Source organism: Corapipo altera, unplaced genomic scaffold, assembly GCF_003945725.1.
Source record: "Corapipo altera isolate COAL_440 unplaced genomic scaffold, ASM394572v1 61305, whole genome shotgun sequence".
Classification (NCBI taxonomy): Eukaryota; Metazoa; Chordata; class Aves; order Passeriformes; family Pipridae; genus Corapipo; species Corapipo altera.
In genome coordinates this window covers 6,298,347-6,311,586 of record NW_020884909.1, presented here as the reverse complement: position 1 = coordinate 6,311,586, position 13,240 = coordinate 6,298,347, and the positions used below count along the sequence as shown (strand labels likewise).

The 13,240-nt window shown below is 34.2% G+C and overlaps 1 protein-coding gene across 1 annotated transcript in view; it reads right to left on the bottom strand.

Annotated features, from left to right (window-relative positions):
* LOC113951738 (contactin-associated protein-like 4) overlaps positions 1-13,240 on the bottom strand; it is a 198,394-nt gene that overhangs the window by 143,394 nt on the left and 41,760 nt on the right. Inside the window, exon 2 of the mRNA XM_027653107.1 lies at positions 8,418-8,528. Within this exon, the coding sequence (XP_027508908.1) occupies positions 8,418-8,528 (111 nt within the window). The remainder of the gene's footprint in view (positions 1-8,417; positions 8,529-13,240) is intronic.

Sequence of the window (13,240 nt, the reverse complement as noted above, 5' to 3'; positions counted from 1 at the left end):
AAGATGATTCTTTTACCTTGAGATACTGAAGACTCAGCAGCTTAATTTATTGGTGATCTTTTAGTTTCCTTTAATATGGTTCATAATATATAATATATTATATTTATATGCATGTGTATATGTATACAGAATATATATATTATATAGAATATATATACATATATACATATATTATATATATTATATAATATTGTATAGTATATAGTATATACTATATACTATACACTATATAATACATAATATATCATTTACAAGTACAACTGTGTCACTAGGAAGTGACAACAACAACAACAGAAAGAAAGTTAAAGAAATTGTTTAAGTTCTAGAATCTTCATGATGCTGCAATTTAGGTCCCTAATATTTAAAATTGAAGGAGGATTGTAAAACCTACAAAATATGCAAAGCAGTTCTCATGTCAGAGCATCCATGGCAGTTTTAGAACACACAGGTGAAGGCTTTTTGGAGCAGCCTTAAGTTCATAAATTATTTAACTGCAAAAAAATAACTAAGAAATATCTTTGATCCTGCAAATGATGAAAATATTTTTTTAAGGTGCGTTACAATCCATTGATTCTTAAATGACATTAATACACAAAAATGCATAACATTGAACTTTGTATTACTCAAAAGAGAATTCCTCATTTTGTTAAATAATGACAGACTAACAAGTGTACTGGGTTTCTGTTGCACTAATTTTCATGATATAACACTCATTTCTCTGTTGAAATCCTTACATACAACAGGTTGTAACTGAAGATTATTCACCTAGAACATAAATTATTCATGTTTTGGAAGAAAAACTAAGGGATATAAGTTAGACAAAGACTGCTCTTCTTCATCCGGCCAGGAGGCCAATTAAGTTTATTTAAAACAGCAAAGAAATAGGAAATCACTGTCAATCTCACCTCAAAAGTTCAGAGCAGGACCAGAGCAGTGAATTTAGTATCATGAGTCTGTTACTTTCTAAAGGTACGTTTTATGAGTGTCTAATGCACTTTCAGCTCTTACCTACTATTTTCTGAAGTTGTTTAGCTCATGATTTTCTGTATCTTTGAGATATCTAAGGATTTAGACTAGACTGTAATATAATAAACACTGCATAATAGTATAAAGATTATGAAAATATTTAGATGAATTATTAGTATTTGATAATAAGGGAAATAGTGACTAAAATATTTGTTAGAATGACACCATTTTCTAGGGGTTTGAGACTGATTTAGTCCAGGAATTCTGAGTTTTCCATTTATCTGTACACCCTAGTATGGCTCTGACGTGGCAGTGTAACGGCAGTAGGAGCAGGATAATAAAACCAAAAAAACACATGTATGCGAGAAAATTGATTCCTAACAGGCTAAGGAAAACTATTTTAAAGGAGACGTTCAAGTAAAATCTCGGAATTTTCTGCAGGGGCACAGCAGGAAAAATGTTTTATATTTCTAGATTGCTTCCCTTTAGAATCAAAAATTTCAGAGTTCTTTAAAAATGGAAAATTTTCCACTTTTTTTTTTTTCAATTTAGGAAAACTTTAAAAATCCCCAATTTGTCCAGTCTAGAAATTGGTGAACACTTTTGAGTGCTTTTGATTTTTCAGCAAAAAAATTCCAGCCCCTCTCCCCTTACCTCAAACATGCAGGAAAAAATTGAGGAAAATCAGGTGCATCATCATTTACAATCTATTTTTGCAGCCCTCAAAATATTAAGAGAGGTATGATCTTAAATTTTTCATTACTGCAAAGGATGTTGGAAGTCAAATTCTATCGTGATTCTCTAAAAGCCATCACAATTATTCAAATTTTTTCATAAAATTTAACCTTTATATAAGATTTAAAAAATATTTTACCTAAAACCATCTAAACACAGAAGATCAAAATGACTATATCCAGATTGCTGGTTTTTATTATATTAACTTTAACAAAGGGCATAGCAGGGGTTGTAGCAAATTTTATTTTTGAAGTAAATTTTTTTTTGATCTTTTTACAAAATTGTTCTCATTTTTTTTGCTCTATCCCCATAGCTCTGTTCAGGGTAGAAAAACAGACCCAAACAAATTTCAGCAATAAAATATCCTTATTACCATTTCTTCTCTGCATTTCACCATAATTTGATTTTACTATTCCACTGATGAAACACATGAAATAGCTGGTTGAAACCTTTTGTTATGCTTTGTTATGCTTGAATGAATTTTGACGACAAGGCTGGAATTAGGTTTCTAGAAATAACTGTATGAATATTCCTAACTCCTCCTAAATGTTCATGAAAGCACAATGGGCTGTAAATATTTAAAATGTTAGTAAATCTTTGATCCTATTTACTCACTCTGCTTAAGAGAGAGTTTAGTTTTCTTTTTCTTTTTTTCTCCTTCTTTCTCATTTTCTCTCTTTCCTGCTCCCCTACACCCTATTGCAATATCAGACTCACAAGACATACAGATATGAACACAAGACAAACCAAAACAAAAGCAACATGAATTTGAATTTAGACATAAATAATACTGCCCCAAATTCTACCTTTAATGTACACTTCGGAATTTTTTTAAATCATGAGAGTGCAACATGTGCATGTGCAACACCATATGCAACTTTCATATGTGCCCAGATATTTTAAGGTGTTTAATACAGGTGTTAAAAACTTTTCCTACAGAAAAGTGAAGCTGTACAATGGTATTGAAGACAATTTCATGATTAATATACTGAGAGATCAATGACAATGTTTTCACTGAAAGTTGTAATTATTGCAGAAGCTACAGAAAAAAAATAAACCTATGATTTCTTCCTCAGAAACTGAATGGTACTGGAATTTCACTGACAATACAACAGCACACATCTTTTATGCAGAAATCACTGTAGCAAGTGCTTCTTACTTTTTTATTTAAAAGTAAAAGATTTAGACTGTTACTTTTTCCTAACATAACTGCTGAAGTCAGGTAAGTCATAAAAATCTAAGTCATGATTCAACTTAGATTTGCTGTTAATTTATAAAACCATAATAATTACCACCAGGTTAGATCTTTTTTGTTCAAGTGTCATTTTCTTATTGTTTTTAGTAAAGCAAAATATCAGCCCCAATGAATTTTATTTGCATATTACTGAAACAGAGGGAGTAAGCTCATCCTGATGATGTTTTGGTGACATACAATCCCAGCTGCTATTAAGGTTTTTTAATTTGTCTGTTGCTCTAATTTTAATTGCTAGCACTACATTATAAAGGTTAAACTGCTTCTTAAAAAAAAAATGCTGAAAATAGCCCTTCTTAATGTGCGAGAAATGTTGTTTTTCTTTAAGCATTGACTTGATGTTTTCTTTAACTGTTGATAGAATTCATTTATCCATTTTGACCTACCTAGTGCGAGTTCTCAAAAGGTGATTAAACTATACTGTTTCATAAAAACAAAAATATGCCTCCTACAGTACCAAATTTGACAAACTATCTTTCAAATGCTCTTTGAAATAAAAATAATGCAATAAGATAAGTTTGATATTCAGTGAAATGGTAAGGTGAAGATTAATTAAAAAGGCAAAGAAGCTCCATATACACACCAGAAAAAAAACAGACCAGGTAACTGTTAATGCATTCAAATTTTCAGGGTGATTCTGAAAAATTGGCAATGTAAGCTGACAGCATAATTAAAATACATGGGTTTCTTCCTACTTCAGGGAAGGAGAAAGCTCTAAGCCAGGTTTTTTGGCTATTTAACAACTTCTATATTCAATTTCCTTCTGTCATATTTTGATCAAATAATTGTGTGTGAATATGGGGCAAGATAATAACAGCCAAATCCTTCTCTAGCTTATTTAGCTGCCCAAATATGAAGACTCTTCCAGGGGTGTGTGCGTTCCCGTGAAATAATTCTCTTCTGAATTTTTTACCGGTAAGGTTGCAAAAGTTCATTAATTCAAAAAAAGATCTGCTGCATTCTTGGGTCTAAAGGTTCATAGTGCAATTATTAAATCTTTTCCAGTCGGAAAGGAATGGAGACCTAGAGTGTATGTACATCATGGTCAGGCTTCATGAACGAAGGTTTGGGAAGGGTTCTACCCATGTTTGTTACAAACACACTGGTGGCTAAAAAGGCCAATACGAGACAGACACGTCCGACTGCAAAAGGCACAGCAGAAAGACTCCTGAGGTGGTAAATTCTGCAAGACACGATTCTTTCTGCGCTGTCTTTTCTCCTCCAGGGTGATCCTGCTGCGTTCTCAAAGGTATCAGCAGCATTATAGATGGTGTGTCTCCAGACCTCCCGATTTGAGGTCAGAGTAGACCAGTTCTGGTGATCAATATGGCCAAGGCTGAGATGTTGTTTCAGGCAGTCCTTGTATCTCCTCTTTGGGGCTCCTCTCTTGCGGCAGCCGGTGGCAAGTTCACCATAGAGCAAGATCTTAGGGAGGGGGTGGTTGGTCCTTCATCCTGGAGACGTGCCCTGCCCAGCACAGCTGTGTTCTCAGCAACATGGCCTCAATGCTTGTGACTGCTGCTTGTTCTAGAACAGATGGATTGGTCCCATAATCTGAGCAGTGGATGTTTAGGATTGTACGGAGGCAGCGTTGATGGAAGCGTTTGAGGAGTCGCAGGTGGTGGCGGTAGATGACCCAGGATTCAGATCCATATGAGAGAGCAGACAGCACTATGGCTCTGTAAACACTGATCTTGGTACTTTTCTTCAGGTGTTTATTTTGCCAAACTCTTTTATGAAGCTTTCCAAAGGCACTGTATGCCTTTGCTAACCTGTTGTCTGTCTCTCCATCAATCTTCCCATGCGAGGAGATGAGGCTACCCAGGTAATTAAACTGTTGGGCTGATTTGAGCTCTGATTGGCCAATGGTGATGTGGGGATGATGGGGGCCTTCCTGAGGTGGTGGTTGATAGAGAACTTGTGTCTTCTTTAAGCTGACTTCCAGCCCAAAGAGCTCAGCAGCCTAAGCAAAGCAGGATGTTAAACGCTGCAGAGCTGCTTCTGTGTGGGCGACAAGGGCGGCGTCATCAGCATAAAGCAGCTCCTGGACAAGATGGTTTGAGGTCTTGGTGTGGGCCTTCAGTCGCCTTAGGTTGAAGAGTGTATGTACAACTAGTGTGAGATACTCATCCCATTGCAGACAAAATCAGAAGATCCTGAGCTCAGCAGTGACACAACACTCTCTCTGTGTGCACAGAAGCACATCCTTGATGGTCCAGCCTAGACAGAGGCATTTATGGTTCCTGTCACTATGGATTTGTGTTTACTTGTATATAACCAACAAAAGTACTGAACAAAGTTGGCCTTAGAGTTTCCTTTGAAATTCTGTGGAAACACCTTTATACAGGAATAATGAATGCTTTTTGAGGTCAACCAAATAAATCTTAATACATCTAATTTGGACTGTACCGATATTTTGCTATTACTTAAAATTAGAAAGTCATACGACATTGGACCAAAAGTCAAACTCCACGTATATGAAACCCCTGCATTTATTTCTACTATATTGAAATAATCAAATCAGAGATTTATGAAATTTATTTTTCCATTTTAAAAATATTTTGCTGCTATTAGCATTTGGTTATTTTTTTTTTACTTAGCTCTTGTTACTTGACTTTTCTGTCTGCTTTTCCCTTATTGCAAACAAAGCTGATGTCAGAGTAACTACTTAGCAGTTGGCAGCATTCATTAGCTGTGCTGAAGTATTGAATATCTGCAAAACTCCAGGAAATCAATGAACTAGTAATAATTAAAACTTTGAAGAACATTTAATGAGTTATTTCTGGATGTTATCACTTTCCTTAACTGCTAATGGACTGGAAATATTTTTGTTATCATGGATTTCAATCACATTATCTTTGTCCTTACAGAGAACTGAAACATACTCTCGGTTAGCTGTTCTGCTAATCTGTCTCTGCTCTCATCATTTTTGTTATGTCTTCATGTAAAATATACTTTGTACTTTCTTTTTTTTTTTTTTAACCACAGTTAAAATGGTAATTTATGATCTCTCCACAATCCTTTTAACTTTCCCTATCAATTTTCTACATTTAGTAAACACAAAGCTACACAGTCAAAGAACCATTTCTGTGTAACTTTCCACATTCCTGATAAAGTTCCTGCTACTTTTTAACTTTTCATTGCTAACGGAAACAGTGTAATTTTTATGCATATTTGGTTTATTTCTTTATTGATGACAAAAGTTAGACTCCTAAATAATCAGTGTAAACAGACTCAACTTTTTCCTGTCTAAATGACATTCAAATTTCCCTAGTCTTGGCATTTTGAGGACTAAAGATATTATTGGGTTAGAACCACAATCTGCTTATCCTAAATGAATGTCAGAAAGTCACAATCACTCACAACCACTAATTGGAGATGAATAAATGATTTGGTTTTATTCAATGTAGAGAATTATCTATGAATTATCCACTTTCAATTATCAGATGATTTCTTCTGAAACTGTAATGATGTGTTCATTGCTTCTATGACATCACTGACAGCACAGAAATACAATATTTCACTAATAAAAGACTTTTTTTTTTCTAGTCTACCAGTCTATATAGTTTAGCAGTCATTTCTTGTGTGGCTAAATGTTTTTGTTTAAAATCATGTATGTACAATGATTAGTTTTATTCCATTCAAATAAAGCTTTCATGTATATACACCTACAAATACAGTCCAGTTTACCCTTGAAAATTCACATAAAATAGTTAAATACAAATACAGTACAGAAAAGGTATTCTTGGTTCCATAGCAAGTACTGAATCTGTACTCTCACTGAAAAATAAAGAATAAAATCCAAGTTAAAACTGATTTATTTAAGATTATGTTACTGAAGGCAAGTCCTTCCAGGTCATACAATTTTCATTGACATCACAGCTTCATTCAAAACAGAAGTTCATATTTATCAAATTTGTACACTAGGATAACTAAATAGTTTGGGTTATTCCTTCTCCACTATATCTATCAGTGTGCAGCAGATGTTCCAATAAATCACAGAAATCCAAAGACAGAAATACTTCTGGCAATGCAAAATATCCTTAGGATTTAATTTATATACTTCTCTATTATATAAATTAATGTAAAATATGTTAGTTGAATATATGAGGGGAATTGGTTTTCTCTGAATATCCACAACTGTTCTCATCACCTGTATTAATGCTGAATTATTAAGACTAGGTTTTGACCTAAGACACAGTATTTCAGTGAAGTCTCCCAGGACTGCAGCTTTGAATCAGTTTATTCATCAGACTCCTTATCAGTAATAATTAGATAAAAGACAGCATCCATAGGAGCTCCTTCTTCAATAAGCCCACAGAGCAGCCACTGAGCCCTCATGTAGTCTAACAACTTACCATTGGTGGGAAATTGAGCTTTGTAACTTGAATTTAGACTGCACTGTGGTTCCTGGTTGGTTTACAGACACCAGACAGAAATTACTTGAAACTGTAATGTACACTCTTGCACATCTAAATTGTTTTTATTTTAACCCAGAGTTCAGCTGTTTTAAGAGCCATAATTTTAAAACAGAGTATTTTTTTTCTTCAGGGTGTCAACAACTGGGATTTTGTTTACCAATTACAACATAAAATCCTCCCTAAAGATATTTATTACTCCTTAGCAGTAGCACTGTGATGTTAAAACCAAGAGCCTCGCTGGTATGCTGGGGAATAAAAAGGAGAAAAATTGCCTTTAAGATGTTATTGACAGAAGTGACTGAGCTCTTGGATACTTAATGAGATTGATGACTGAGATTTCTCAGTATTTTTAGCTTTTGAATGTTCAACGTACTTGTATGTTTGAGGTTTTTTTAACAATTAATTGTTAAAAATAGACCACAAGCACAGCACAAAGTCTAACGTGCAGTGACAGTCTAAATATTTTTTTGACAAATTTTATGTAATCTAACAGACATGGTCAAAAAACTTCTGAATAGATACTCTTCACACATAAGATGTAGTAGGAGTGTCATCACTAGGAATGGAGAACATGTTTACTATAATTAAAAGAAAATCATAATCTCTTATTTCTACAGTATCCTTGACACAATGTATAATACTTGATTTACCTCTAAACTTCAGGTAAAATGGTTAATCTCCAGAGATTCTGACAGATACCCAAATGTCTAAACCTTTTAGCTACATCAAAAAAGATAAAAAATAGCAATGCTATATAATTTTAATTGCATTTAGCTTAAAAAAAAATTCCCACAATTGGCTAAAAAGAGTGAAAATGTATGATTAATTAGTAAATATGACTGAAACCTAAACAGAGATTTCAGAAGATTTGTGTAGAGGTTTAAGATAAATAATAAAATAACAGGCAAGTTTCCTTCACTTTAGTAAAAATTTGGACCATATCCAGTTATGCATCATTTTAACATTGTGCACAGGTAAAAAAATTCTTAAAAAAATTATATTAAAAAAAAATTAAAAACAATCAATCAGTAAAATGCACTCACCTTCTCTTCGATTAAGCCTTGCAAATCCAGGGCTGTGGCTGCTGGACAGCTCTGAAGAACTGCTGAATGATGACTGAGGCAAAGCAGACACCAACTGAGCATCACAGTTATCTGCCAATGAAAAACACCACGTTCAGGTTAATGCAACAAGCACCACTTACTGGAACTGTAACAGGATCAACTCTATAATATGTGAGAGCAGCATATCTCTAAAAAATCCTTCTCCTTGTACCATATGTAAAAGAATCAGTATTGAAGCAGCACTTTTACTTTTTTTTTGTTGTTCCCCCTCCCTGCCCCCAGTATTTCATGAGAGTACCAGGGTATAAATGTTTTTCACATGGCTGTACTTGCTCACTTCTAACCCAACCTCTGAGAAAAAACTGGGAAATGGTTCACAGGTCACTCCCTATGATTTGCATGAATAACAACTGGCACAGCCTAGTCTTTGTCTTAGTACAAAGCTACAATTTCAGCACATGCTTTTTATTTCCTTTAGACCTATGTCAGCACAGGTCTTTGCAATCACATCTAATGTACAATCACATTAAATACTGCTGTTTCTAAAAAAAGAAAAAAGAAAAAACAACAAAAACAAAAACACCCAAACAAACAAACTGAACCAAATCAAATAAAAAATAATCTCAATCCTTTTAACAACTGCAAGCTTGACAAAAGTGAAAATCTTTGCCAATGGTATGTGTGTTTGATAAAGACACAAGACAAAATCATTATCTCACTGTTATTAGTATGCAAGTCCTAACATCATACAGAATAAAACCTGAGTGTTTCAGAATAAAGAGACTTAACTGCAGTTTGCAATCAATTGTGCATAAACAAGCAAATGTTAATCAATACTTTGGATGTTAAATGCCTCTCCAGTTCAATTACGATACAGAGCATGTGTTCATTCTCCATTTAAATTTGAAAAATATAAATTGAGAATCAATATCTGATCTAGTTTTAGCTGAAAGAAGATTAACTTTAAAACCTGGAAGAAGTAAAAGCAAATCTTTCCCTAATTATACTGGGCTGGCATCTGTTATTTAGGAAAAGAGGACATTATGTCAACTTTATGAAGTGGTTCTTTGCAGGGCAATCATATTCTTTGGGTGGAACAGACAAGTGAAAAGTCACAGGTGAATTCTTCTTCTTCTAACCCTTCTGTTTGTCTACCAGATTTCCACTGTCAAAAATCATAAATATTAATTAACAGAAAATCTTTTTCTCACTGTCATAATTAAGAGTTTCTGGTGAATAATTATAGATATTTCTAATTAGCAGTAAGACTTTTATATGAATGTCTCGAGGGAGTTTTTTGATCACCTTCAAAAATTATTATTATTTTTTTTAAAGTTGTTTAGTTTGGTTCTTTAAGGAAAACTTTTTCTAAAGACTGTACTGGCCATGACTTTTTGAACTAGAAGTTCTCTCAAGTGCCATAAATAATATACATTCATAACAAACAGTAGGGTTTATTAATTACTCTTGATAAACTCACACATACCATACTTCCACCAGAGTTCTTCACTCATGAGAAATGAAGAAATAAAACTATTCTTTGCTTTCATAGCTTTATTTCCTGCTCTAGGTTTACACAACACAAAAGGTAAAATTTTATAACTACTCTCTATGGTCTCGGCACAAGCTCATTTTTTCACTTCATTATCCACAGATTAGATTTGTAATGGTGAAAGAAGCTGTGCTATTTGGGACAAATTGTCCAACTGGTGAGCACAAAAAAGGAAAAAAAATGAAGGGAAACGAGATTTCATCTTATGAGCAAATGCACTGCACTGGTGAGTGTTAGAAAAGGATATCATTAGTGAAAGGCTTCTTTACAGCACAGAAAATAAAAGGAACTAGTTAGTCATAAACTGCACAAGAAAGAGAAGAATATGAACCTGCTGTGTTTCACACAGAGAGCTGCTCACACTACTGAGGCAAGAGAACATTTTATGTGCCACTGATCCTTTTTCTACTGCCAAAACCTACATTGTAAGCCTAGATACCAAGATGAATATCAAGAGGAGAAAATAAAAAGGCATTTTCTCCAAAATCTACTTACATGATATGCAATCATGAAACCACAGAATAGTTTGGGTTGGAAGGGAACTTAAAAGGTCGTCTTAGTCCTACTGCCCTGATGTAAGCAGGGACACCTTCCACCAGGTCAGGTTGCACAGAGCCCCATCCAACCTGATCTTTGATGTTTTCAGGGATGGGACACCTACAAGCAAACTGTCCCAGTGTTTCACTACCCCTTTTGTAAAATTTTCCTTCTTTTATGTAGTCTACCTCCACCCTCTTTTAGTTTAAAATCATTACCCCTTTTTCCATTGCTGCAGGCTTTCTTACAGACTCCCTTTAATCATTAAGGTCTCCATGGAGGCTTCTCTTCTCCAAGATGAAAAATCCTAACTGTCTCAGCCTTTCCTTATAGGAAAGGTTCTGATCCATCCCTCTGACCATTTTTTTTTGCCCCTCTTCTGGCTCTGCTTCATGGTCCATGTCTTTCCCGTGCTGAAGACTCCAGAGCTGGATGGAGTAAAATGTCTCATCCCTTTCACATGCCTCATATTATCAACTTTGATCTTCTGGGGAGAGGTGGCAGGTGTCAGAAATCACCAGGAATGAGACCATGTGATTAATAGTTAGAAGCACTAGAGACAAACACCAGCAGGCACACTACTTTAACAACACCTCAGGGTCTGCATAAGTCTTCACAAATTTCAATTCAGAGGCAAAAAAAAAAAAAAAGTACATTTCTGCTGGATGGATGATACACCTGCCTTTGTATTGTTTGCTTTTGCTAACTACATTTTTCACCTTTTTTCTTTTTAATGTACATGATCGAAAGGAATCAATGGTGCTGAATTATTCTGCCTGGATGTCTCGTGCTCACATATTTGTGAAACTCATCTACTTCTTTAAGATATTCCCAGAAGAATTCACTGAGCACTTACCACTTATCCTATAATAATTTATGTCAATCTCAATTTATAATAGAAAGGCACATAAACAGTTGAATACAAAAAAAGGTGTTATCTAAAATCCAACAGTGCCTGGCACGTTTTTCTGCCTTTGCACAATAAGAGAAATGAGCAATGTATCTCAAATAGATATACTCTGAATAATTATGCATTTATTTTATGACAGCTGCTAGGCTTTATTTCGGGAAAATAACTCCATATGAATTTCTCCTTTATTGCCCAGCACATGTAGCTTAAAACATATTCTTGTTGCGACTTACGGTGTGCAACTTGACTGGAAATTTAGTAAGAATTCCAGCATGGAATCCAAAACACCTCATAGAAATTGTCAAGAACCAGATGGTCAGCATCAACTTGTTTCTCAAATTAAATACAGGCAAATGACAAAACAGCCTGTTCAGTGTGGCAATTCCATATGGTTCCACCTACCCTGGAAGACTTTCTGCACAATGGAAACACTGCTTGAATTCAGGGCTTTCTCACATGCTACCAGTCACTCTTCATTTCTCTTGGATACCCTGTCACTGTACCACAGAACAGGGCTTTCTAGGAATGTTTCACACAGCTCTTTCAGGCTAAATAAATACTTAAGTAGTATATTCTAACACGAGTTTTAGTTAAAAATTCTCTATCACATAGCTTTTATTGTTTGGGGTTTTTTGTGATAAATATTTTTTTTTTTCAAACAATAGTTAGGAATACAAAAACCACAGGTTTCTGTAGTATGGACAAAAACCTGGTAACAAACAAGGCTTTGTGAAGGAAAGAATACGTATTTAATTGTGTGATGCTGATGACCTTTTGGGAAATAAAATCAAGCTCAGTCCTACAGAGACATCGTAGAGTAACTGTGCAATGAGAAGAATAAGGAATAACTGTGAAATGTTAAGGTTGAATAATGCAGAATACTGACATGAGCTGTAATGGTTGCTCTTTAAAAAGCAATGTCTGGAATAAGTATGACAGAAAGGCATCATTCTGTGAATAAGAGGTGAAAAGCTGAGGTGCAGTTGGTAAAAAAAAAAGGAAGAATGTGCAAATTGGGGAGAAGGATATATAAACAAAATATGTATTATCTGTTTCATCACTAAATGAAAAAACTTTTTTTTATTATATAAGGCATGTCTTTGTATATATTATAATTCCAGTGTGAGTTTAACCAAATTTATAAAGCAACTGGGACATTTTTTTGGAATAAAACTCAAGTGCTGCATGTCTAAAGTATGCCTATCAGTTCTCTTCCAGCTTCAAATACTATATTATTATGTATATTCAGAGTAAATCAAGAGACTTTTAATACAGGGGTACCATAAATTACATAGATCATACCATATGAGTTACAACAGATGGAGTTCAAGAAGGATATAATCCAATAATATTAACAATTACAATAGTAAGTTATCATGGTTATATTTATAACGCTATGATTGATCGAATAAATCTGTCTTCCACCAAAGCAGCTGCTTGTTGAAATAAAAATAGTAATAAAAGCAGTAGAATACTGGGACAACCTGAGACTTATTTATTCAAAATGCATACATGTATATTTTAATTTCCATGTAGTGAAAAAACCACAATGACATTTACAGGCACAAACCTTTTTCCTCAACAACATCAAGAATATATGTAATTGATTTTATCTTAGCTAGAATAGATAACCTACTGTTTTTCATATAAATTTTCAGCTTGGTCCATAATAAAGACTCACAGATTTTCATGCATTTCAATTTGATTTCAAATTTATTCTAAATAAACAAATGTCAACACCTAGTGCTTAGTTACTAAAACCTGACATGCAATAAAGATATTCTGTTCATAATGATCTAAAAA